The 27,343-nt window shown below is 44.3% G+C and overlaps 2 protein-coding genes across 6 annotated transcripts in view; one reads left to right on the forward strand and one right to left on the reverse strand.

Moving 5' to 3' along the window:
• Positions 1-691: 691 nt before the first annotated feature.
• HABP2 (hyaluronan binding protein 2) lies at positions 692-26,664 on the forward strand. 3 transcript variants are annotated; one of them, XM_061372736.1, is made up of 14 exons: positions 697-812; positions 8,746-8,785; positions 13,888-14,016; positions 15,133-15,243; positions 15,791-15,907; positions 16,273-16,392; positions 18,147-18,318; positions 19,214-19,308; positions 19,435-19,672; positions 20,546-20,688; positions 21,008-21,142; positions 22,673-22,818; positions 23,703-23,903; positions 26,258-26,664. In XM_061372736.1, the coding sequence occupies exons 1-13, from the start codon at positions 744-746 to the stop codon at positions 23,877-23,879; spliced, it is 1,692 nt and encodes a 563-aa protein (XP_061228720.1). In that variant the 5' UTR covers positions 697-743; the 3' UTR covers positions 23,880-23,903; positions 26,258-26,664. The 3 variants fall into 3 exon arrangements, with proteins under 3 accessions (XP_061228721.1, XP_061228720.1, XP_061228719.1); XM_061372735.1 differs by lacking the exon at positions 26,258-26,664 and adding an exon at positions 25,644-26,218; XM_061372737.1 differs by lacking the exons at positions 8,746-8,785; positions 26,258-26,664 and adding an exon at positions 25,644-26,218 and having other exon boundaries at positions 692-816.
• Positions 25,273-27,343, reverse strand: part of NRAP (nebulin related anchoring protein) — a 50,005-nt gene continuing 47,934 nt past the window's right edge. For all 3 annotated transcript variants that reach the window (XM_061372732.1, XM_061372733.1, XM_061372731.1), the window contains one exon: positions 25,273-25,703. In XM_061372732.1, the coding sequence (XP_061228716.1) occupies positions 25,602-25,703 (102 nt within the window). In that variant the 3' untranslated portion in view covers positions 25,273-25,601. The remainder of the gene's footprint in view (positions 25,704-27,343) is intronic.

Here is a 27,343-nt window from a genome sequence, read left to right on the forward strand (position 1 = left end):
CTCCTTCTTCTACTTGGGCTCTAAACTATTTGGGGGAAAGAATGTCTTTTCACTTGTTTTCGTAACATGTAGCACAAACAAGATCTGGTCAGTAAAAGTGTGTCAGCATTTCTGCAATAAAGAGCTGCTTATACTTGCAATAATATTGTGATCTCCTCAACTCCTACTGTTGTTACAAATGCTTCAGCTTCTGGAGACTGGGAGTTACTCAAGAATATCAGCTTTTGCTGAAAAGAGATTCCAGGTTCTCACATCTGTGAACAAATGCTTGAGAGCATGAGCATCAGTATCTGAAATACAGAAAATAATAAAACCCACACTTTTTAAAACCTTATATTTTTTAGCTGGATCTCAATTTTTTTTTTCAGTTAAAGTTAGTCTAATTCATGCTTTTTTCAACTGACAATAATAGTAAAATTTATTCTATTACAAGGAAAATACTTTGGTTTATTGTCAATTTATGCTATTATCATAGAATCATGAAATAGTTAGGGTTGGAAAGGACCTTAAGATCATCTAGTTCCAACCCCCCTGATTTGAAGCACTTACCAGCGGTTAATGCAGTGACTATCTACTCAGGCTGCACTTATTTGATCAGGGTAATCTGTTGAACATTAAACAGTATTTGAAGCACGGTTAATTATTTGCACTGAATTAGCTCACCCTTGAATGGCTGTGGTTTGCCTGAAAGAGACATAGGCGAGAAGAAAAGGCGAGTTTCAAGAAAGAAACGAGCAATAAGGATGGTTAACAGTGCTCTGACCCTTCATGTTCTTCCACTGGTCATTCTCCTGGGGAACACACATTTGTGCGTGAGTATGTTTCTGAATTACTTTTCTTGCTGTATGCCAGCTATGTTTCTTGCTGACCCCGTCCTGGGCAGCTGGAGCATTTGTCTGTGTATTGGTATTGCAGGATACTGGGGTGCCCAAGTAAAGGCTGCACAAGAGAGAAGCCCCATGGTTTTTAGGAGCAGATATCTACATTGACAAGGAATATCCTGTCCAGGTGTGTTCGGTGGACACCCTGCACCCAGGGGTGTGCAGTGGCGAATGCTATTGCTTCCCCAGTCTTGGGCAGTGAAAGATGCTCCAAGCTGCTGGGCTGCTCATCTTCAAGCTGAAGGGACTTGAGATGAGATTAAACAGGTCAGGGTATGTGTTGACTTGGAAGTTTTGCAAGCTATTTTGTCCAAGGTAAAATTTACCACAGCCATAAGTTTTGGATGGTTGAATTATCATTGCTACTGACATGGAAGAAAGGTTAACAGCTAAATACTCAACACAGCTAGAGATGGCCTTTATATGCTTTCCCAAGCCTATTCATCTCTATTTTAGAGAAGACTGAAAGAATGACTTGCAACCAAAACAAAGTTAAAACCCAGTTTTCAAAACATTTCTTTTGTTCTTCCAAGCACTGCAATCAAGTAGGTTTTCCCACAAAGGAATCTGAGGTTCTTTCAAACTCTTCTTTCTTAATGACAGTCTGTATGTGTGCAGGTTTGTATTTGCTGAAATGCAGGGCAAAATTTCAGATGTTGGTATTTTTAAGTTGAGTTCTTTGGGAAAAATGTGTAGTGAGGGGGTTTAAAATGTTATAAGTCTTTTTTTAAGAACTCAGTGAATTTTTGATAAGGGATTTTTCAAAACACAATAGGGTATTTATTAATAATCATTTTACTAATTAATCAGGTCTATCTCTCTGCTGACAGCAGTGGATATGGCACACTTAATCCACCAGTACATATGGCCATTTACTGAGGGGATCAGCCCTAGGTAGTTCAGTGCCAGTTTTACAGACATTGTGGGAACCCAATCTAATATAAATAAGCTCATAATGAGCTGGTTGTGTTAATTCACACTCAGTGAGGAAGATGCAGGTGCAGTCTTAGACAACACAAAGTCTTGCACAGATTTTTCCTAACTATACCTAAGAGTGAGATTGATTCATTAGCTTTGACAATCCTAATCTGACTTTGCTCTAAATATTGCTGTGGAAAATGTAGAGCATATCCCCCCCTCCACCTCACCCCTGAAAATTCATTAACATTGCTAAAATGCAAAAGCAATTCTGCTGTCACTGAAAAGCAGCATGGCAGAATATTCAGCAGGCTAGTTTTTAATAAAACATGGTTTTTCTTCATAATTAATATAACAAGGTTTTCTGGCTTAGCACTTGGAGTGGATCCCAGGAATAAAAAAAAAGAGGGGAATGAGTAGCCATGATGTGACCATTTCATGACAAACATGTTATAAGAGGACGGTTTTGCCTTAATGATCTGTTCCAAAGAAAAAGTTTACTCTGAAATAGTTTGAATGAAAAAAGAACAGATTTGCACTTTGCTGAAACCATGGAAAACACCCTTAAATTCTTATTTCCATCCTTTCCCAGAACTACGCATCTTCATCATTGTCATTTTTATCTGAATCTGGTTTAGGGAGTTCTCATAAGTAACACTGGTTATTAATAAATGTTATTGGAGAAATACAGCACAAGTTGAACATAGACGCAGGTGATAGCTCCTATCAAGTCAGACAAACTAGAACAGGAAAGCACTTGGATGTTCATGGATCTGGCAGGTCTGAAGCAGGACCCTAAGGCAAATCTTTCTGTTTGATTCTTTTGTATTACCTGAAGAGAAACTGATTTCACCTGCATGAATCTGGACTATCTCCATAAAAGACATAAAGCTGCATGATGGGTGCTAATGAGAACAAATTTTGGTCCTATATTTATCATATATGATGCAACTGTGCCAAAGATTGTCTTCAGACATGACAGGTCTTCTCAGGTTGGGTTAGGTTATTTCCTGCTTTTAATTACAATTCTGCTTAGTAAGATACTATGGCAGAAGTGTGCCTACCATAAGGTATTGTATTGTTAAGTGTTCCTTATTTAGCCAAGAAGAAATCCAAAGAGCTCTATTGCAGCAGATTGTGCAATTCAGCTTTGTATCTTTCCTTAATCAGACTTGTATTGAAGCAGCTTTTCTGAAACACACACAGGTTTAAATGGCTTAAAGGTTGTGCAGTTTTGGGCTAGAGAACTCCGCAATGGGACAAGACTGGGCTAAATCCCACAACACTGCTGTGATGGAGCTGTTCAGGTGCGCAGCTGCAGCTCCCATTTAAATATGCTCTAAAGTGCTTCAGCTCATACTTGGAGGAGACAAAAAATCATCTCAGGCTTTTTCCTTGTATCAGAGTTCCCTGCAAACTCAACACCCCGGCAGCAGAGAGGAAGACATGGAGGGGCCACAGTAGCAAAGTGGCTCTTCACTGACTATTTCGGAGCTTGAGAAAGTTGATGTCCACTAAGTTGTGATGAAGAGCATTTTGAAGTCACGAACCAAGACCAGTCCAACAACCAAGCGCACTAAGTAGTGGAAAGGGAAGGGTTAATGTGTCACTTTAATGTCAAACAATCACAAAGAAAACTTACTATCAGTGCCTATCTCCTAACTGGCTCACAGCAGATAGAAAAATTAGCAGTACAGGTCTTTCCTTGCCTCAGCTCCTTGGAGAACAACATTTTAGGGTGCCCCAAAATCTAGTCAATCTGACATCTTTTTCCACCTGCTGATGGCTCTTTTCCCATGAGAAACTCCTACTCCTGCTCCCTTCACCCTCTCTCCAGCACTGCACCAGTCACACGAGGGCTTTATGCTGTGCTGTGTCATAGAGTAATCACTGCAAAGATTAGTGGGTGCTGTCAAGCCTGTCTCGGTTTGTGGCCCATCAGGTGTGATGCCCTTCTGCAGCGCTCGCCTAAATTTGCCTGATGCAGCAGGAAAGCAGCAAAGCCTTGGGAGTGCTCCCAGCTAATTTTGCACCACCCACTCAGAGAGGGAAATGTTCCTTGCTGACCCCTGAAGGCAATCAGCTTATGCCCTGAAGCATGCAGGTTGATATCCCCTGTAACTAAAAGGACTTAATGAGTTTGCATAAGCTTCAGGTCTAGCAGTATAACCTGCATCCCCAGCACTGGCTGCAAAAGCATTTGATAGCGCAGCTCACTTGTTAGTGTGACAAGCTGGCTCCTGCAGCCCCTGTGAAACGGATCTTGTAGCTTCCCTTTGCTGCGGCATCCGAGGCTGACCCCGTTTTCCACCTGGGAGCACAAGCACACCTCATCCACCAGCGAGCAGCTTTAGAAACAGCCAGCTGCTACCAGGCCATCTCTCACAGTGCAAAGATTAGTTTGGAAACTTTGATCTCTTGGAAAACAGGAGCAGGTAACTCCTGTGCAGGGAACCAAGCTGGTTTCAGCAGCACCTCCGAGGGCTCTTGCTTTCTTCCTGGATCCCTGTGGTTTTTGCATTAGGGGTTACCATGGGAAAGGTTCACAACTAAATAATCATCAAAATAAAGACTTTGAATGTAAACCTCTTTGGGTGCCCTGGGACCCGTCTAATGAAAGTGTCACTCACTCTGAGGCACATGTTGCAGTTCAGTGTGGAGGCAGGAGATGTCTTGCTAGCAGAGAGGTGAAGAGCTCAGAGATTCTGGTGGAATCCTTTCAGAGAATGGTTTCCCAGGCTAAAAATACAACATGTGTTGCATGTGTGCTCCAGATGATAATATGTCCCGCTTTCATTATACTGCAACCATGGCCTTGGCTGAGAAATACAATGTCATTGCTGGAAAAGCCACTTTCCCTTGAAGTTCAAAGACTGTCACTACCCAAGATGGTTGCAGGCAAAAATCTGGCCGATTGTAAGAGCATCAGAACTGTCGATTCCCTCCTCCTTTGGCGAGAAGCCCAGACAAAGGTTCCCACTGAGAGCTGTCAGCAGGATCAAGGGGTTCACTGTGAAAAGGCAGTAGTTGTGTCTGCCCTCATGGCTCCTTCATGCCTTATGTCAGTTGCGGATGGAAGTTGATCAAATATCCATCGTCGTCCTCCAGTTCTTCCCCATCCCACCTCCTTCTCGGCTGCAAAGCTGTGGCTGCACAGAAGAGCACATGAAAGGGGTAATATTTGTTTTTCTGCCATGGAGGCCACTTGGTGCTGAGTTGCAGGAGAATTTGCACAGCTTAGTGCAATTAAGAGAATAGGCCAATTCCTACCAATGCTGTTTAATATTTGGACTCCTGTAGTGCTTTGTTGCAGACTGTGGGTATGTGCAGATGCAGTTCTCATCCTTGTTGCTAGCCTGTCATACCAGCTTGAGTAGCTACAAGGTTTTCTCTGGAATTGCTTCTGGTTTGCACATATGTAAATGCACAGCCAAACCCTGGGTTGTTGCCTTTGTGCTGCCTGTTTCTCCACCTGCATTTGTGGTTTAATTATTCATTTTGATTGTAATAAGGGGTAGCGAATGTACCCGAGACACAATAAATAGTTCAACTGCAGAATGCCCTTGGTAGCTGTAAATGATTTCCCTTGGATTTGGGGTCAAATCTTCCTGGATTTATTCAGAAAGAACTAAGTGGACATTTTTGTCTGAGAAAGAGCTGTAGGATTCTGTCCTGAGACCAAGAAAGCTCGTGGTGCTGACATTACCGTTTGAAATCCATTACATTTCATTAGTCTCTCTTTCTTATTGAATTGAAACGGAAAAATGGAGAGTATCATGTATCTGCAGCATTTAACCTTGGAACAAAGCCTAATTAGCAAAGTTTGGATGGTTCTTCAGAGAAGTGAAGTTTTAGTGAAGTGCTAATCATTACGATGATGCCAACAGACAACAAAGGTCAGGTGAAATTAGGGTATTTTGAATTTCAGCCCTTTCTTCCACCATGCTTTTCTAAGAACCCTATAAAGGCAACCAGCTCCACACTCAGCAATGCACTGGTGCCCATATCAAATGTCTCTCTCAGGATTTTTCTCTCTTTTTCTGCAGTTTCTTTTTTTACGAGCCTAAAGTAATAACATTTAAAATCCCTCTCCACAAATTCTTCCATCTTCATCCCCCATCCCTGCGGACCGGCTACATACAGGATCCAGCGAGTTTATTCCCTCTTGAGAGAGCACACAGAGTATCGGTGTCGAACTGCAGCAAGGAGGCTGTTTGGTGAAACCAGCCCTGCAGCCTTAATTCCTTCTCCCAACCCCTTTTGTTTGAATCCTGCTCCTCGTTGGGCTCTGTGCAGCACCTCGTCGGAAGGACAAGATCCTCCTCTGCTGGCCATGAGTAAATACGGCACGGCAGGCAGGATGCCCTGCCTTCACTGCCCCTGCCTGCACCCCTCCTGGACCCCAGCCTCTGCCGCCTCCTTACTGCCTTCTGCATCCCATATCCAGCATCCCCTCATGGCAAGGAGGAAAGGGTGAGCTCAAGCACGGAAGAGAGAAGGAGGTGAGTGCTTGTCCCTCCTCTACTGCACTCCATCATCGAAAGGGAAGCAAAAGGCTAAAATCTGGCCTTGTACTGGGTAGCGGGAGATCAATGCTTCAAAACCAGTGTAGTCTGGTGAGTGGTGCAGTAGAGGCCAGAAGGGAGGGGAGAAGCATCCACACCACAAAGTCAGCTTTGCCTGAGGTTTTGTGTATCTGCTGCTGAAGCATTTGACAGGCTCATAAAGGGGAAAAGCTCCAGGGAGTTGCAGGGACACTGGAGTCTTAGGACAAAGATTGAGCTTAACTCTTGGACTCTCTGCTCCAGGATCTTTTGTTCCCAGAAACATTTGTACTGTGGCAGCAGATGGAGGCTTTCACCCAAAAGCAAGAAGCAAAGTTTGGGGCTCAGCCACCCTAGACTACAAGCCACTGCCTGCTCCCAGGGATGTTACTGGAAACCTGCACATGTCCCAGGCAGCAGTTATTGCATGGGTTTAGGGTATCTGCCCTTCCACAGTCAGCTCTGTCTATGGAGGAGTGCCCGGGTGCTATGAGAGGGGTAGGTGAGTAACCTGGAAAAGAGAGTAGTGTAGCAAAGTGCGAGGTCTCTGATCTTTCTCCTTCCCCTGGTGTGTGAGCAAAGCCTTGGGCATTGTGTGAGTGTCATCTCTGCTCTACAGCTGAGGGAAACTGAGGCAAAGAGGAGCAAGATGCGATCACATCTTTCACCTCACTTAGCCTGGGCTGAAAACCTCTATCATCCCCATGAGGTGCCAAGTGCTGCCCTGAATGTAGGGGCAATCCTGCTGAAGTCAAACCCTTCTGTCCCCAAAACCCCTTTCCAACTCCATCAGGGCACTACAGACAGCTGGCACAGAAAAAATGTTTCTTCTTTCATCCTGCTCCCATTGCTGCTTCCTTGTTCTTAGTTTCATGATTCCTCCAGCAGAAAGGAGCACTGTTGCAAGGGTCTGTTTTGGTCTGTGTATATGGATGAACACTACCACTAATTGTAAATGGAGCAATTAAACCTTTTCTTTATACAGGGTCTGGCAAAGGATCTGACAAACCCTGTTACCTGCACTTAAGAAACATACACCAAGGGCAGAGCTTTTACAGCCTTCTCATTTACCATCATCTCTGCACTCATTCAGGAGGGACAATTGTGTGCGTGTGTCCTCCCAGCTGCAAAGGATTTAGTTATGGATGTGTGTGGTTCACTTAAGTGCACCTGGAAAGGGGCTCTGCTGAGCAGTGCAGGGGACATTGCTCATTAAAGTCAGTGGGAAGGGGAGAGCTGGAGTCTCTGTTCTCCCTGGCTCAAACACAAGAGGGAAACAATCGTGCCTGAAGCAAAATCTCATTTATATATTTCAGGTAATGTTCACAAATGTAAATTCTGAGCTTTTTAGGTCCTGTTTTTTACTCATTGCTTGATTCATTTGTTCTTAGTCATAGTGTTAGCTGAGAATGCCGTTTCTATATACAAATCACAATGAAACAGGGTGTAGATTTACAGTTAATTGTACCTGTGGCAATATGTAGGTGCACATAGTAACTGCATGTGTGTGTGCATGTATGTTGTCTTTATAACATGTGTTCAGTTGTTTGGAAATACATTCTCTTCTGACAAATCATGTGAGAGATGATGAACAGCAGCTCTAATTCTCCTTCTTTACACCTGCTGTTAGCACGTGTATTCTCATCACAGGCAGGTAAGCCTCTCCATAGCTGGGGTTTAGAGCAAGAGGGAAAGCAAGCTGAAATCGTCACACAGGGGTTGCATCCCGGTGTGGAGTCAGTGTGTCTCATTTCAGACAAACCTCACTCACACCCTTCAAAGCCTGAGAGCTGTTTTCCGTCTTCTGTTACCTTTTGTTGCTCGCCCTTGATCATGAGCCCAACAGGAAAGGCTGGAGCTCCACACTGGAGGTCGGGCACATGGCATTTCCTAATGGGAAATGGCAGAGCTGTTCTCGATTCAAACGTTGTTGACAGCCTTCCAGCTCAGAGGTCCAGATCCCACTGGCTGCACCAGCACAGGCTCCCGGGGTTCTGTTGCACTGCCTGACCTCCTCTCTACCCTGTCTGAGCTTTGGCAGCCAGCTGGAGAGTGGCCTGTTGGTATCTCAGACACATTACACAAACAGTGCATGGTCACTTAGTGAGCAAAGAGGCAGCTGAACCCATTCAAGATAGGTTTTCCCCAAAACACAGCAGCCCAGCCACTTGGGCTGGATGCTCAGAAAAGCCAGAGCCCCCATGTGGGTTGTTGGGAGCAGTGGGCACTTGAAAACATTTTGATGATGCTTTGAAAATACAACCCAATTAGCTCCGAAGTGGGTAATGACTCCATCTGGATGCCCAGCACTGGGGCAAACAGAATCTTTGTGCTGTAAACCAAGCATTGTGCTGGCTTTTGTTTTTTTCAGAGACTGATTCTTTGCCCTTTTCTATCTCAAGCAGGTGGCCCATTTATTCTCCCTGGCTGACCTGCTGAACGGTAAGTGGTTTCACTTCATTGTAACTTCTGCATACCAAACTGAGGGACTGGTGACCTGGTCCTTCAAAGAGCCTTTTCTAGTGCCCAGTGCTGAATCTTATTAACTTCAGGCACAGCTTTGCTGAGCTAAAATAAGACCTATGATCAAGTAGAAAGTGTTCTTGTCTTCTGATGAGTAATATGGTGAGTAATATTCAGACCTCTGCATGTGTTCTGTGCTGGTCCAGGGGACAACGCTGCACCGAGTTCCAGGCAGGAGCCCAAACCAGATGTACAGCAGCAGTACCACTTTGCAGCTGATCATGGGGCATTCCTAGGCTGCATAGCTCTGTTCCAAGCCAGGACTTTTACACTGTACATAGAATCATATGATGGTTTGTGTTGGAAAGGGTCTTAACATCATCTATTTCCAACCCCCTGCCACAGCAGGGACAACTCACACTAGACCGTGTCACCCAAGGCTCTGTCCAACCTGACCTTAAACACTGCCAGTAAGGGAGCATTTACATGTCTTTGGGCAACCCATTCCAGTGCCTCACCACCCTCACAGTAAAGAACTTCTTCCTTATATCTGACGTGAACTTCCCCTGTTTAAGATTGAACCCATTACCTCTTGTCCTGTCACTACAGTCCTGTGGCTACATTTGCTCAACATAGCTCTGGGGACACATGATGCATCATGATGCTAGGCTACAAACCTCACATAAGCAAAGAGTCTAGCTGCACATGAGAACTGAAGGCCATATAAATGAAGGCTAACTTTCCCTTGCAGCATACAACAAACTGTGCAACTTATTTCCACAATGTTTTGTGCTAGGTGCAGGAAGGTTCAAAAAGTGTTCACAAGCTCAGGCAAGTAAAAAAACATTAAGGGCTATGCAGCATTAAGATGTTGATAAAGGTAAAGCTGTGATGAATGTTGTGTGTGGATGTGTAGATTGTATCAGGATTTGCACATCCTTTCGCAGACTACTTGTTCCACATAGAAGATTATGGTTTTATTGATAAGTTTAGTATTCTTACAGATAAGTTCTGCTTCTCCTTTTCTTTATTTCAGTGGCTCTTAGATCTGAGTTTATAATTTATAGCTAATAAAGTGTTAATATACTAATTTCCCCTACAAAATTACTTTACATTACATTAATATACTCATTTTCTACTGTTCATTCCAGTGGCGTTCTGGCTTCCAGGTCAAACCTGAAAGGTTCAGAAGCCTTGTAGTTCATATGGCACTGCTGCTTTCCCCAAATCAATGTTGCTCTTCTAAGAGGATGTGTATGGAACATAAATTTCCACATTCTTTGTGCATTCAAACATTTGGCTTCTGCAAGTACCTGGCCACAGAGCTATGCCCTTGGCTTCAGGCTTTACCCACAGGCCTTGTGCAAACTGATTTGCCTTTTGATGATGGAGTACCCCTTTCATGGTTCTTAATTCATTCCCTCCATTATGGTTATTATAACTTTCATTATAAGGCTTTATGGTTCTTACCTCTGTCTCTCCACTGCCCCTGCCCTCTTCATTCCCCATCCTTCTGCAAGTCCCCACTCTTTCAGCATCATCATCCACCTTCACCCAGCTCCCGACCTTCCAAAGAAAAGGTGCTGCAAAACCGCTTTTAAGTAGCAGCCATAAAACTATGTGAAAGGCTTTGTTGTTAACTGGTCTCTCTTTCACAACTTCTTTCTGGAGCTACAGATACTCCCAGCTATAGCCTCTATGGAAGAGAGGAAATACATGAGGTCTTGTCTCTGTAAAAGTAAACGGGGGACATCTCGTTATTTAAAATACAGTCAGGATTTCAGCCCCATAAAAATAACACTACATTATTCTCAGAGATGGAGACAAAAAGTATTTAGATAGGTGGCAGGAAAACTCATCCTGCTTAAATTAGGCCACATTTCAGTCAATCCCCAGAGGTTCAGAGAGCTTGAATAAATGCCGGGTACTTTCTGGCGCTCTTGATGTGTGTTGGCAATAGGTTTTAACTTTGCACATCACTCATCTTGACATCTGCAGTCCAACAAAGTTACCTCGCAATTCAGGTCACTCGATGGCATCCTAATGCATCACTTTCTCACTCGGAACATTAGTCATGACTTGATCCAGAGAGGGTTTTGAAAACAGTGTGACTGCTGGCGTTGGGATATCTGTTCTTTCTGAAACAGAGAGCCCATGTAAGCTAATGAACAAGGGGATATTGATCAGAAATCCATTGCTTGATTGACAGCTCTTGGCAATGTGAAAAACTGCAGATGAAAGCTTGAGCAGTTTAAAAGATCACCCAGACCTCAAAGCTGATTTGAAGCTTTAAAAGTCAATCTCTGCCTATCAATTATGGGGGGATTTTTTTGTACTACACAGAGGAAAGCTATTCTTTGAAAATTTGCATGCAGGATGTCTAATTTAATTTCGTGTAATAGTCACATTTCAGTGACAAATGTCAGATCACTGCTTTTTTAAAGTATGTTAAGGTTTTCCAGCACTTACAAAGAGTGAACACTCTGGTTTAGTAGTATGTTTAAATCAACCAGTGTATCAGACTTTGTGCATTAATTATGTGCTCAGATACAAAAAAGTGTTGTTTTTCCTTTACTAAACCTATAGTTTGTTATGAATAATTAAAAAAAATGGAATGGGAGCACTTCTTAAATAAGAAATGTAGAAGCCAAATAGTTATTTAGTGCCGAAGCAATGATAAATAAGAAGACATCTTTTAGTTTGATGTCATGTACCCAAGTCAGGGTTTTCTGTTCTTTGTTTTTCACTGCTTCACGCAGCTGGGGAGGACACAGAGTAGCTGGGAGATGGGAAACATCACTCATGTGACCCATAGAAGCACTTTCTGGTTCACTGTTTCATAAGAAGGGATGAGGGAAGTAGGGACATTCTCAGAGTGGCAGCATGCTCTCATCACGTTGGCTGGTCTGATGACCAGACAGCTCAGCTTCCTGACTCCCACTGTTCATATGGGAAAACCAGGGTACCCACAAGAGTTTGCAGATGTTTTTCAAGCCCTTTCTGCATGCACCTTTAACTGCACGGCCTGGCCATAACATTTCTTGCAATGGTAACTGCCAGCCCATGAGGGGGCTGTTAGACAACCCAAAGTGCCCTCCTTAAGAGCTGACAGGTTCCAAACTGGCCTCAGATGTGCATTGGTCTGTTCCATAACTGTCTGGGGGTCATCTCCCTGTCAGTGTGAATAGGGTTTTGTGCTCCTCCACCTTGCAGAGCTGTCAGAAGCAGGCATCCTTTGCAAACTTGGGGTTTGCCATTGAGATGTATTTAAAATAGTCCATAATGGGCCAACAAGTGATTTCATAGGTGTTGGTAATAACTGATTAATTATTAGCATTAAAAGAGTGCCAAGATATGACGCCAGTGCAACAAACTGAAGTGACAGTATTCTCATTTCTTAACACCATATTTACACTGAAGAGTTGGTTTAAAAACCATGGTAGATGCTTCTACAGTGGCTTGGCTATTTGAGCTCATTTGGAACACTTGTTTTTCCTGCGTCAACTCCAGAGAGTCCTCACCAGCCTCTGTAAATCATGCTGGGTATGTTTGCAGTCTGCTTCTGGCAGCCGTAACTCCCCTGTTCATCCTTCACAACTATTAGCAGGTATATATTCCTATTAAAAGGGCTCCCCCACCCCTCAGAACACTTCTTTAAAGCATCTGTGGAATAAAAGCCAACCTTTCCCCACTGAGATTTTGAAAACAAACAGGGAAACAGAATCAGCCTCCTTCAGACAACCCCCTCAAACTCCAGTCCGCTCGCACAGTCTCCCCTCCGACGCAGCGAGCTCGCAGGCTGCATTCCAGGCAAAACCCTCTTTTTGTTTTCCTTTCTCAACCACCTCACATTAAATTTAATTTTGTTCACTGCAGACGATGTCCTTATCTTCCAGCGAGATCCTTCTGTTCCTCAGCAAGGCACACACTTCTGCAACACTTGCACATTGTCGAGACTCGGCTCCTGTGGAAATAATGAGCTGAGGAAAAGGAGTCTTGACTTAACATAGCAATAAATGAGGTGAAACTTTCCTCTTTTTTTTTTTTTTTTGGTGAGAGTTGGCATGTAGGAAAAAAAGGAGGAAAAAAAAAAAAGACGGTTCTATTTTAATATGAAGTATAAAACATCCATTGTGCAAAAGTGGAATTTCTTTCTTTTTTTTTTCTCAGAAGCAAAGAAAGAATAAAGATAAAGGCTGCAAGCGAATGAATGAGGAGAGAAAACTAAGATAATGCAGTTGATAATCAGTTCAAGGCAGAGCATTATCCATGGGGCCATCGGTCCGGCCCTAGGGGAGAGCTTTTTAAAATGCCTCTGTACGGAGCTTAGCTTTGCTCATTACCATAGCTTGTCTTTGAAACACCAGCGTGGCTTCCCCTGGCAGAAGCCCTACCTGTGCAAGGAGCTGCCAGCCCACTTTAATCATCCAATCCCCCCCAAACATATGCTGGCAAAGCAGTGTGTCCCACTGGTGCCAGGCTCCCAAGAAGATGCTGGCTATCAGCTCAGCTGAGGCAAGGATGGGTTTCTTAGCATAGGTCTGCTGTGCCAGGCCCTCGCTTCTCAGAAGGGGCTTTGTGTATAGGGAGCTACACAGGTGTGCTGGTGCCTTGGGCCCTCAATCCCTTCCAATTTCCCTCAAAATGGGTTTCTGTGTCCCCACACGCAGCAGGTACCTGCATGTCGGTGAGGGTCTTGCCTTGTGCTGCAGCAGTGGTCATGCTGACGGTGATCAAAGTAGTTGGACAAGGGAAATCCCTTCTTCTTGTAGGAATATAAATCCCCTTTTCTCACGGTGCTTGTAGCAGCATCTCCCCTGGCTGTGAGAGCAGAGCTGGGGCCAGCAGTGCTCAGTGATGGCCATGCTGGGCGCTGAATGAGCTCTGCCCATACCAAGGAACAGCTGAACAGCATCTTTGGTACTCAAGATGATGCAAGCTCTGGACCCACTAACATCCCAGATGAGCCAAAGGAGAAAAGGGCTGTGTCCATCCCAGGAAATGACCTCTTTCATACCTTCTTTCCTTCTAGCAGTCCTAATTCCTCTGTTCTCCCACTCTCATCTCACCCTATCCTGCAGATGAGGCTGATGACTATGAGTACGACGATGAGTACCTTGAACTGGAGCAGGACCTCTTTAACCAGCAGCAGCATTCAGAGGACCCTGACTGGTTTGAGGCATATTTTGGCTACAGCGATGCTAGAAAAGGTACCTCTGAGGGGTGGGCAGGGAGCGGTGCAATCCCAGCCCTGTGCTTGCAGTGGGAGTGTGGCAGGCCTCGGCTGCCAGCCTGCTCTCGAAATGCCTGCATCAAAGGGATGAGTTAGGAGGATCGTTTGCTGTGTTCTCCTTTGTATTTCTCTTGTAAGGAGCCTGTGTTTTATCTCTGGGTTTCACAGGATGGATTCTGATCATGCAGAACATTTCTGATTGCTACTACAAAAAAAAGCACAGGCTTATTTGTCTATAGACACTGTAAGATGTAATTGCTGTTTTCATGGGATGTATGTTCTGTATTTATGATGAGAACCAAATGTAGAGCAGGTTTCTTTCTTTTTTTCTTTCATTTTTTTTTTCCTTCTCTCAGTTGCAGTCTTTTCTCTTTTCTTTTTCTCTTTTGCCAAACTTCAGGAGAGCAGGGAAGCATCCTTGAGATTCCTCAGGGAACACAACAGAGAAGTTGCTTGTAACATACCCTGGGTTATCCCCTGGTACAAAGAGAGCAGAGCTGGTACGTGGCTTGTCCCCAGTGCAAATTGCTCCTGACAGCCTGAAATGGAGAGGTTGCACAGTTCTAAGGAGTAGCACTCAAGAGCCTCTTGTAAGGCGCCTGCTCCCTTGAAGCAGCAGCCACCAGGGCTATTATAGAGCATCATGGTGGTGAATGGCTTTTCTAGGGAAGATTCAGTGCTGCCTTACAAACGCACAATGACAAACCCAGATACCTCCACAACAAGTGCATGAAAAGAGATGCTCAGGCACAGCTCTGGCTCTTCAGGCATCTGTTTCTTCTGCTGCCATAGAGGCAAATCCATTCCTGGGCAAAGGCAAGGACTTGCCCCATTACAGCTCCATCACAGACGTAGAGAAGGGAGTTGGGGACATCCCGACCCAAAGCTGTGAGCTGTTACAACTTGCAGTAAGCTCTGCAGCAGTCCATAGCTGTTCCTGTGGTTGCAGAGGTGATGCATAAGCACAGTGTCTGTTACACAGTCTGCTGTGCCTAGGAAGGCAGCCTTCTGAGGTTAGAAAACGCAACAGAAATCAGGTGATGGAGGTGGAGCAGCTGGAAGTAAAACTAAAAGGTCTCCATCCTTCCCCCAGCAGATCCATGCTCCTCCAATCCCTGCAAGAACAACGGTAGGTGTGAAAAAAGAGGGAGCAGCTTCAGCTGCCTCTGCCCCAAGCCATATGCTGGGAACACGTGTGAGAGAGGTAAGTGCTCCTTTGCTAACTTACACTCCTGATTTTGGAACCTGATGTTACTGTTACAGCTCTGCCAATGGGAGCAAACACAAGGCTTTATAAACCCACTGTTTCCTGGGCTGAGACTTTTGACAGCCCACCCCAGTCATGCTTATAGGTCTCACGCTTAGCTCCCTGTCTAGACCTAGGTCTGTCTAAAGCAGTATCCAGATTTTAGGTGCGCAGAAAGCATTCTATCTCCTAACAGGTAGTCAATGAGGAGCTGCTTGTTAGTCATAGTATCATAGAATGGTTTTGGTTGGAAAGGACCATAAAATCATCCAATTCCAACCCCCTGCCATGGGCAGGGACACCTCACACTAAACCATATCACCCAAGGCTCTGTCCAACCTGGCCTTGAACACTGCCAGGGATGGAGCATTTACCACTTCTTCGGGCCTCCAGATTCATTGCCATTGATACTGAGAGCATGAAGGGAAATCCCAAGCCCACATGGGCCAAGCTCTTGTGCACACACAATTGCTGATGAAGCACCTCATGTCTCTGTTTTCCACAGTGGAGGACGTGTGTCTGGAGAAGAGGTGCCATAGAGGAGACTGCCTGCTTACATTAACTCCACCTTATTTTAAGTGCAGTTGCAATCATCCCTACAAGAAACCTGACTGCCAACGAGGTGGGCACTCAGCCCAATCTGAGTGGATTGTGGTGGGGACAGCACGGGGAGGTCACCCCATCACTACTTGTCTGTGGTAGGAAATCACACACAACCCACTGCATAGTGTGGTCCTGCCCTCGTCATCCAGCCTGAGTCTGCTACAGGTCCCATCCTTGGGCTGGTCAGTGATGAGTGATGCTTGATGCACAGTGGGTGGTTCTGTCATTGGTAACCTGCCTGGTGATAACTGTTCTTCAGGAGTTCACAAGAACTCAAAGCCAACAGGCTAAGTGGGAGCTCTCCCCGCTTTCCATCAGGCATGTGAGTGGCTGTATGGTGCTCAGCACAGTGACACGGCTGTTCTGTCTCTTCCCCACTGACAGCATCTTCACCGTGCAGGCCAAACCCTTGCAAAAACGGAGGTGTCTGCGTTCGGCACAGGATCAGATCGAGGTTCACCTGCGAGTGCCCGGCACCTTTCAGAGGGAGGTTCTGCGAGGTCGGTACGTCAGAGCACCAGGGTACAGTGTAGGGGTGAAGCCTTTGGACAGACCCTAAGCCAAAGTAACTGATGCCATCACTGACTACATACAGGCACCCACCTCCTTGGGGAGATAGCTGGAGCAAGAGGCTGGCTTCTGCAGTCACCACTGGCAGAGGGAATCAAAGCAGTTCCAGTACTGATGTGTGCTTCAGCAAGGTCCCACTGGTGTATGATGAGTGAGCACATGTTTCCCAGAGGTGGCATATGTCCTATGCGGAAGGAATATCAGGCTTTCCTTAAACAATCAAAAGGCGATGTAGTGAAGATTCATTCCCAGTTGTCTGACTCCCCATCCTGAGGAGACAGGCACTAATACACGGATGGGTTGCCAAAGGCATCCCAGCCTCCATGAAGAGCCTTTTGCCTCTGTACCATGGACACCACAGCCCACACGTTTCCAAGAAGGAGGATTTGTTTTTTCTCTTTTAAAAGTTGATTGTGCTTCAAACTCCACATCACAGGTGACTTTTACCTCTACCTCACTTACAGGTCATGGTCACAACCCAACAATCTTCTTTTTGGCACATAGAATCATAGAATAGTTAGGGTTGAAAAGGACCTTAAGATCATCCAGTTCCAACCCTCTGCCTCTTTCCAGCCTGCCCTTGAACACCACCAAGGATGGAGCATTTACAACTTCCTTGGACAACCCATTCTACTGCCTCACCACCCTCACAGTAAAGAACTTCCTCCTTATAGCCAATCTAAACTTCCCCTGTTTAAGTTTTAACCCATTACCCCTTGTACTGTCACTACAGTCCCTAATGAAGAGTCCCTCCCCAGCATCCCTATAAGCCCCCTTCAGATACTGGAAGGCTGCTATGAGGTCTCCACGCAGCCTTCTCTTCTCCAGGCTGAACAGCCCCAACTTTCTCAGCCTATCTTCATACAGGAGGTGCTCCAGTCCCCTGATCATCCTCGTGGCCCTTTTCTGGACTTTTTCCAACAGTTCCATGCCCTTTTTATGTTGAGGCCACCAGAACTGCACACAATACTCCAGGTTAGGCCTCATGAGAGCAGAGTAGAGGGGCAGGATCACCTCCTTCGACCTGCTGGTCACGCTCCTTTTGATGCAGCCCAGGATACGGTTGGCTTTCTGGGCTGCAAGCGCACACTGCAGCCAGCTCATGTTCATTTTCTCATCGACCAACACCTTCAAGTCCTTCTCCTTGGGCTGCTCTGAATCTCTTCTCTGCCCAAACTGTAGCTGTGCCTGGGATTGCTCTGACCCAGTTGTAGGACCTTGTACTTGGCATGGTTAAACTTCATGAGGTTGGCATCAGCCCACCTTACAAGTGTGTCAAGGTCCCTCTGGATGGCATTCCTTCCCTCCAGCATATCAACCAAGCGTATCCACTGCCCTAGCATGTTAGCAGCTCTGTTCCCACTTCTGTCTAACCTTGCTGTGATACCATTTCTTAACAGGCCACTGGCAAAGAGATTCTGCTTTGCCATTAAGACACCTCTTAGCTGTTAGGTCTTTACCATGCAAAAACATTTCAATCATTTGAAGTCAATCAAGCTTCAAGCTGGACAGATATGGGACATTAGCCTGATTTCTGGCTTATGTAGGTTAAAAGGTACCATTACATGACCCAGCAGGTCCTTCTCCTCTATGAAATGAATGTAGAGCAAGGAAGGGAACAAAGAGGGACTTCTTTGGGCAAGGAGCAACATGAAAGCAATTTTAACATGGGCATTGTCTTCCTACAGGACTGGATGACTGTTATGAAGAGAACTCCTTTAATTACAGAGGAAGAGTGAACCAAGCAGCGAATGGCAAGACGTGTCTGCACTGGAATTCCTACCTTCTCTTGGACCACCCTATTAATGCCTTTATGGAGGATGCTGACTTTTATGGCATTGGTGAACATAACTTCTGCAGGTAATATTTTGAAGAAGCAACCTTAGAGGTCTGTATCAAAGAAAGCATTGTCATGGTTTAATCCCAGCCAGCAACTCAACCCCACAGCGCTGCTCACTCACTCCCCCTCCCCCCCAACAGCATAAGGGGGAGAATCAGAAGAGTAAAACTGAGAAAACTCATGGGTTGAGGTAAAGACAGCTTAATAGGAAAAGTAAAAGCCGTGCACACAAGCAGAGCAAAACAAGGAATTCATTCACCACTTCCCATGGGCAGGCAGGTGATCAGCCATCTCCAGGACAGCAGGGCTCCATCACATGGAACAGTTACTTGGGAAGACAAACACCATCACTCCCAATGTCCCTCTTTTCCTCTTCCACCCGGTTAACATGCTGAACACGTTGACTCTCTGTGTAAGCACTGCTCAGCATGAAACCGTCCCTGTGGCATCAACTCTGTTTTAGCACAAATCCAAAGCACAGCCCTGTACCAGGTTCTATGGGGAAAATGAAACTCTATCTCAGCCAAAACCAGCACAGGCACTGAGGATGAACAGGTCATGAATTTGGCAAACTGATAGTGTTATGATCCCACATCTTTTAAGACAACACCAGTCTACAAAACACCAGGACGTGACAGGTGCCTTCCCTAAGTCACTGATGCAAGGTTTCCAGAAGCAGCCCTCATTCCCCATTTTTCTTAGGGTTAAGATAGGTCTAGGGACAGTAAAATGGCAAAAGCCTCGCTCTCTTACCTCAAGCATCTTCTTTGTCAAATCTTAAGAAAGAGTACCTTTGGAAGTCTGGTTCTCATATGGGAATATGAGGCTGCTCCCTTGAGCATTCTCAGCTCCTTCCCTGGTTTCATGGAGATTTCCCAATTCCTGCTGGCTGATGGTCTGAACTGTTCCCTTCAGGAATCCCGATGAGGATGAAAAACCCTGGTGCTACATCAGAAAACATCACAAGGTGGAATGGGACTTCTGTGACGTTTCACCCTGCTCAGGAACAGGTAAGGAATTACAAGTGAGCTGTTTGCAGCAGTGCACATGACCCAGAGCAGCAGGTGACTCCCTGTTACTTAACTCCTCCAGTCGATGTTCTCTGCATTATGTATCTACTGTCTCTTTCAACACAGCTGAAGAAAGCCTACAATTAATAGACAGCCCAGTAGACCCAAATGAAATGTTCAAGACATGTGGACAACCAGAAATTCCAAGGATGCTTCAGAGGATCTATGGTGGGACTAAGACTACAACTGGCAAACATCCCTGGATAGCATCTCTGCAGAGGAAGTCTTCACCTAGGGGTGAACATTTCTGTGGTGGAGTGCTGATCAAAGCATGCTGGGTTCTTACTGCTGGGCACTGCGTTGAGTAAGTGCATGTCATGTGCCTAGGGTAGATAAATGTATAAAAATCAGGATGGTTATTAAAGTCAGTTTGGAATTCAATTTATTTGCAATCCAAATGATTGCTAGGAATCAAATAGAAAGGAAAATTTATATGTGAATAAATGAGCACATAGCTGAAAGTAGATGTATCTACTTGAAAATGGTGCTTGCTAGAATAACAAATTAAACTTATCCCCCACTCAACTAGAATGAGCTAAAATAGTTGTGTGAGAGGGAAAAAGGAGGAAAGTAACCAGGTTTCACAAGGTATAAAAGAAAGCCTCTATGAAAACTTCAGGAGATATTAGGATACCATAAACAACATCACATATTGCATCATAATTAAGATCTCTGGAACAGCCTAAATATGCATTTTGCTTTCAATTGTCTAGGTGCCAGCTACCTTAGAATATGAAATATCCTTCAATATTTTTGTTGAATAGGTTGGAAGCCACTACACTGGAAACTGGTAAATCACACTTTGGAGCTCGTTCCAGCACAGATGATTTTTAAGTATGTCCAAACTGCATATATGCAATAGTACTCTCCTGGCTATATGAGCAGGCACTCATCATCACAGCCACAGTCATACATGTGTGCCCACTGCTACTCTACCCTAAAATGCAAAGGAAACATCATGCAGCTTTAAATCACTTTGTTTCATGATTGCAACGTGTTAAGAGCACATGCATTGTCCAACACCATCACTTCCCTGACTAAGCCCTCCTATAACAATCTTGGGAAATCTATCCATGCTCTACAACAGGAAGGAATATCTTGACTTGCAGCTACTAGAGTGCAGGTTTTCACCACCACTGATAGACCATGACTGAATGTGATTTATTTTCTATTTCAGGCAATCAGCAAAATATCTCCAAGTAGCACTTGGAAAACAGAACCTCAAGAAGAGAGAGCCTCAAGAGCAAATATTTGATGTGGAGAAGATCATCAAACATTACAACTACAGAATTAAGAATGACATCCCACACAATGATATTGGTAAATCCCTTTTATTGAATAAGCACCTCTAATTTCAGTGGTTCCAACTAATGTCAATGTGAAATTCCCATTGAGCCTGTATCCTGCAGATAATTAGGCCAAACTGTGGCTTAGACCCATTTGAATTTTTGGGATGTGACTCTTGATGGGCAGGCAGAAGTGGGAGGAGCAAAACAACAGGGGTAGGTCCAGCATGGAGTGTAAATAGCACCATCAGGTACATGCAGCTTTGCCTGGGGTTGTGTCACAGCCTGGTATGATGGTTTGGGATTAAAATTAGCTCCAAATAAATAAAAGTTGTTGTTTCTCTTCTCTCCAGCACTACTTAAGCTGAAGCCAGTTGATGGTCACTGTGCAGTGGAAACAAAGTATGTGAAAACAGTGTGTCTGCCTTACGTCCGCTTTCCCGATGGGACTGACTGCTTCGTTTCAGGATGGGGCGCCACAGAGAAAGGTATCTGTGGTCTCTTCCATAGCAAGACAGGCTGGTTCTTGGCAGTAGCAATTGCCAGACCCAAATGTGGACCTAGACACTTAGTGAAACCAAGACATGGAATTCATGTCTTAGGACATGATGAATTAGATGAATTCATTCATCTTAGGGTGGCTAAACCCTGCCATGGAAATCACTCATTAGCAGAAATCTCCAACTGCTAAGACCAACCAAACCTTTCAGAGCTCTGCAAAAATCCCTCACACAGTGTTTTTTGCTTGCTACCTGACACGCCATGTCATGGTTTCATCTGAAGCCAGCAATAGAAGCAAGAAGGTACCAAGAGAGAGGCTATTGTATGTAGAGTTTGTGTGTTTCAAGACAGGACTAAGAAAGATGGGAACTTTCATACAGTTTTCCAGCCCATTGGGTCAGCAAAAGCTTTTCAGAAGCAGCATCTGGATCTTCAGATGTGCTGAAAAATAAGGAAGAAAAAAAAAATCCAAAGCTTTTCAAGTTCAACCAGCTCTGTCCCAAACCTTTCCTGCCCGTGGTAAATCCTAAGGGGAGAAATTACTATGCTTAAAGTAAAAGATAATGGCAATTTTCTGAAAAATGCATTTTCTCATGTTCTGATTGATGTGTTGCTGTAAAGTAGCAGAAGGAAAATGTGTCACTGAGGCTGCAGTAGGTGTCCTAGTGCTTTGTGACTGATACAGCCCGTTACGGTACATAGGACCAAATTCTCCCTTCTGATGTAGCTCTCATTGAAGTCCACAAGAGACAAGCGTGTTCATTTGATCAGAATGCACCAACAGAATTTAATGGACACGTTTTAAAAGTTCCAAATAAAAAAGGTACAGGGAATTTTATTTTTCTCTTTCCCCAACAAAGAGTCTCAGGTACCCTGTATGTGTTCAAACTAGATGGCTCCTTCTTTGAGCAGAGCTATTATTAGCATTGCAGGAAATCACTGCAGAAATGGAATATTTCCCGAAACTCAAGCAGAACCAAACTTATAAACCACCCTTAATTATCTACAGATGTAGTGCTTTGAAATCCTGGCTATTGCCTTTAGATGTCAAGTTATGTCTTTAGATTCAGTGTAATTAATCATCGCCCTTAAATATTGCATGATTTCCAGTTTTCATCTGTTTCATTAGCTCACGAGTTAAAACATCTAATGGCAGCAGGCTGAAAAGTGCTGAGCCGCTCGCAGTCCCGCTCTGGGACCCGTGGGAGCTGCAGACAACCATCACCTCTGATATGCAGGATTACATTGGTAGAGCTGATGGGAGCTGAATTCTGAATACCTGACCCTAATTCTACTCAGGCAGCAACTTGGTGTCCTGAGCAAAGCTTCCAGACTCCAACTCTAACCCGTACCATTTCAGACAGATAGGTCTTTCCTTCCCAGGCTAGCACATGCTTCCTCCCCTGCTCCTCCCCCCTTCCCATCACAATGGCAAGCAAGCTCGTGTTTTAAACAAAGACAACATATAACAAGATTGGGAGGAAGGTGACTCCATTTTTTTTGGTGCACATCCATAGATGACTTATCCCATCAGCTGTTAGATGTCAACGTCAAGCTGATTTCGCAGAGGAAATGCAATGCACCCAGAGCATATGATCAGAGACTGGATGAAAGCATGTTTTGTGCAGGAAACTTTCAGAGACCCGGAGCTGATTCTTGTCAGGTCTGTTGCTTTTTCTATATTTGAACATTAATTTTTTGTGTAAATAGTCAGGCTGTGCACAGTAATAGCTTTGGCAGGGTGCTGCATATGCATCTGTTTCTCCCATCAGCGTATTTCAACAGCCATCGTCTTTTCTTCAGTACAGTTTGAGATGTAAATCCCTAGAGCTAATGTTGTCACTGTCAGCCACAGGCAGATCTATGGAAGTTAGAGACTAGACTGGAAAGTTTGGCTTTGAAGGCAGCTTGTCATAACCTGAAAACTTGCCTTTTTTCCTCTCTGTTTTATTATGGCCTCTGCCATGAGCACCAGCTCTAATCTGATTTTCACTATCACGGCTAAGACTTGCAAGGAAAGTCAGGATTGGTATTTCGTCTCATTACAGTCAGTGTAAACTTGAAGCAAGTTCACATTTATACTGCTTAAAGATAGGGAAGAGTTTGAACAATGCTTCCTAAAGTACAAACTACCGCTGCAAGCATACTTTGCAACTGAAATCACCAATTAAACAATGAGACCAACCAGCTCAGAATAAAGTTATGTTGAGGGGTGTGGGAGAGATAAGTTTTTTTATTTAGGCCATTTGTCTTTCTGAGCTCAGGCTCTTGAATGCCTTGTACTTTCATGCCTAGGAAATTTCATGTGACCTTGTCAGATGTATGTCACAGACTTGAACAAACAAGAACTTACACCCAAAAAGTCTGGCATCATTTGACCTGGTTCCAGAACTGCAAGCCTACTCAGGCACTGAGCAGCATCTGGTGGTACATCTGATAGGGAAAAAGCATCATTGAAGATTCAAAGTGTTATGATGAGAGAGGAATATTCTTATTTTGGTTAACATCTTCCTTCAGGTTTTGAACATGTGTGTTTCTTCCCATCAGGGAGACTCCGGAGGCCCACTAACTTGTGTAGAAGATGGCTTCTACTATGTATATGGCCTTGTGAGCTGGGGTGAGGGCTGTGGGTTAAAAAACAAGCCAGGAGTTTATACCCAGGTGACAACATTTCTCAGCTGGATTAAATCCACAATACAAACTGAGTCCAGGTCACTCCATTAGGAGACAGCTTCGGAATGACAAATGGTAAGCTTGAGACATTTACTTATTTTCACTGTTTCCCCAAACATCTCCTCTTTGACCAAAAATGTTATTGATATTTTCTCATGGCCTACGTGGGGCATCCGTCAGCACCATCTTGAAAGCAGCCTTAGAGCGTTTGCTAGAATGTCAGTGGCAGTTTTTCTGTTGGGGGCTTTGAAATAAGCCCATGTTTCATAGCAAAACAGAGCAGAAAGTAAAGCAACTCCAGTTCCTCCCCAAATCAATCAGAGCTGCAGTTGCCAGTGTTTCCAGTTCCGCTTTTTAAGCCTTGAAAAGGCTGCAGGCTCAGCTGCTGCCAGACATTCTTTTTTCCCCTCATATCCCTCCTGTCTAAGGCATGCTTTTTCTGCACTCATTGGACCCCAACACCTCAAAGCTATTGGTGTGTGATCAATACTAAAGCCAGTTCAATACTCAAGCCAGTACCATTTTTTACATGCTTTAAAATCATCTTGTGCCTATGTCTGCAAGACTGCAGCCATTGGAATTATCTGAGGACGGAGCATTAGGCAGGAGAATTATTTTTATATGCATTTCTGTAGGGCAAAAAACCACAAATTCCATCAGTGATTTATTCCAGATTGAAAAGAAAAATAAAAAATCAATATGAGGATTACCCACTTTATTCCTGATTAGAGGATCATTACTTAATATGCTACAGATCTACAGTGGTATGTGTGTGCCTAACTTCAAATACAGCGAGACCTAGAGGGTACTAAATCCCATTTAAAGATATGGTTGTAAAGCTATTGGATAATTCTTGGGCTTTCATAAGTTTTGCAAGTCAAACAGTGTCATTTTTGCCCAATGATTCTGCACAGAAATTTGAAAATCAGGGGGTTAGTATTAAGTCTATTAACCTGATACAGTTGAAGATGTCCCTGCTCATTGCAGGTTGGGTTTGGATGAGGTGAACTTTGAAGGTCCCTTCCACCCCAAACCATTCTATGATTCTATGATTCTAAATCAGGATATAAAGACTAGATGCATTTGTGAAGAGTCCTTTTCATCTGAATTCCAGGGTTTACAACCTGCCCATAGCAGCTCCCTAATTTATCAATAGTTACCCCTATGGTGAGAATTTCTAACAAATTCATTCTGATTTTTTGCTTTGGAAGATTTGAAAAAGACTTGAAGAACTAATTGTGACCTGAATGCATCCTGTTAATCAAGACCAAATTCTCTGATGTCCACAAAGGCCTGCCCTTGGTTAGTCAATGATCACTTTGCTTTCACTGGCCCTTCTCTTGTCTATCTGTTAAGCCACCTGAATCATGCTCTTGTATTCTCTTAGGTCAATGGTGCTAATAAACCAGGAACAAAAAAACCTCAAATTACTACAAGTATGGAATGAGGTTCATCTGATTTATTCATTACAAAGTATTTTATATTCTACCAATCAGGTTAATCCATCTGTAGTACAAAGCTGAGCCTGCCAGTCACCTAGTATTAGTTTCATTTACAGCTTCAAATAAATATCAGGTTCTGTAATACATACAGTGATAAATCACTGAGTAGCCACACAAAAATAAAATGCTCAGTTATGAATTGCAATGTTCACGTTGCTTTTTAAAACAAGAAGTTTTTAAACACCATTTATTGTGCTTCCCAGAAAACCAGTAAAACTATAGGATTTGCAGGACAAGATAAAAATCTATTTGTGTTATGTCATGTTTCTGTTTACTTCTGATACAGCTGCATTCTTCTTCTCTTGAATTGCAGAATTTCTGAAGCATCAGGGTTGACTGTGGCCTGCTGAGATCCTTCTGTCCCCAGCTGGTCCTGTAAAATGAAACCCAAGTGAATTGTGAGGACAGCCAGTCGACAGCAAAAAGATTTAGCTATTATTCCATTAAAATATTTGTGTATTAAAAATTACCATAACTGGCAAACAAATGAGCAAAATCCAAATCACTGCTCTGCACTGAGCAAGCCTCTACAGCAGAGAAGTGCACAAAACAGAGGAGTTCATGGAAGTTAAATACTACACAACTCACAGGACTGAATGTGTTCAAGTCTTAATTTCTCGTTTGAGCCCTAAACCAAGCAAACACCTGAGCTCCTGGTGGATTGCAGACCTGTAGTTTTCCCTGGGATGATCAGATCATTATCATACCTGGGGCTTAAGAAGATACTGCCTGCAGTCCCCATTGCTTGCATTAGTCAGTCATAGCAGTAACCTATTTCCTGCGTAACTTTTCAGATGGGAATGTAAATCATGTTTCTCTTGGCCTGGATTACTGTTTGACTTGTTGCCAAAGTTAAAACTTACATGAAATGAGTATTTACAGTGCTGATATTCTCTTCTATTGTTACTTAATCTTTCCTAACTGCAGGGGCTACAGGGTCCTTGTATGGACTTCAGCTCTCTTGTGCTGGAATGCTGGTTATGGGGAGTTATCCCTGTGGAGGTAGGAGAAGGAAAACCTGGAAGATGATGGCTTGTAATTTCTTGCATCTTGAGCTGGACAGATATGGAGGAGGCTGGAGTATTCCTCCTTTGCAGAGAGCCTCCCACAGATATACAGCCATACAGCACACATTATACTCTCAGGAGTCTACACTGAGCCTGTCCATACAGCTGCCAGTGGAGATTACATGTCAACACACAAAGCAATACATGGTGCCTTGCTGAGATTAGGAAAAGAGAAGGAGAATTTTACAGGAAGTCCCTTCCACCTCTACTTCTGCTTTCTGTGGAGGTACCAGGACACTTACAGAGCTGACATTTACAAGTTAGAGGGAACATATAGAATCATAGAATAGTTAGGGTTGGAAAGGACCTTAAGATCATCAAGTTCCAACCCCCTGCCATGGGCAGGGACACCTCGCTCTAAACTATATCACCCAAGGCCTCGTCCAACCTGGCCTTGAACACTGCCAGGGATGGAGCATTCACAACCTCCCTGGGCAACCCATTCTAGTGCCTCACCACCCTCACAGTAAAGAATTTCCTCCTTATATTCAATCTAAACTTCCCCTGTTTAAGTTTTAACCCATTACCCCTTGTCCTGTCACTACAGTCCCTAATGAAGAGTCCCTCCCCAGCATCCCTATAGGCCCCCTTCAGATACTGGAAGGCTGCTATGAGGTTTTCACGCAGCCTTCTCTTCTCCAGGCTGAACAGCCCGAACTTTCTCAGCCTGTCTTTATATGGGAGGTGCTCCAGTAGTCCCCTGATCATCCTTGTGGCCTCCTCTGGACTTGTTCGAACAGTTCCATGTCCTGTTTATGTTGAGGACACCAGAACTGTACACAACATTCCAAGTGAGGTCTCAAGAGAGCAGAATAAAGGGGCAGGATCACCTCCTTCGACCTGCTGGTCATGCTCCTTTTGATGCAGCCCAGGATACAGTTGGCTTTCTGGGCTGCAAGCGCACACTGCAGCCGGCTCATGTTCATTTTCTCATCGACCAGCACCC

Source organism: Neopsephotus bourkii, unplaced genomic scaffold (assembly GCF_033783945.1).
Source record: "Neopsephotus bourkii isolate Nb327-2 ecotype Australia unplaced genomic scaffold, CSIRO-AGI_Nbou_v1 NB_1615, whole genome shotgun sequence".
Classification (NCBI taxonomy): domain Eukaryota; kingdom Metazoa; phylum Chordata; class Aves; order Psittaciformes; family Psittacidae; genus Neopsephotus; species Neopsephotus bourkii.

Excerpts from the sequence above, each read along its gene's own strand:
- HABP2 (XM_061372736.1), top strand. The coding sequence starts at position 744 with ATGGTTAACAGTGCTCTGACCCTTCATGTTCTTCCACTGGTCATTCTC. Across the intron at positions 813-8,745 it reads TGGGGAACACACATTTGTGC|CAGGTGGCCCATTTATTCTC; the intron begins GTGAGTATGTTT and ends TTCTATCTCAAG. Across the intron at positions 19,309-19,434 it reads TTCACCCTGCTCAGGAACAG|CTGAAGAAAGCCTACAATTA; the intron begins GTAAGGAATTAC and ends CTTTCAACACAG.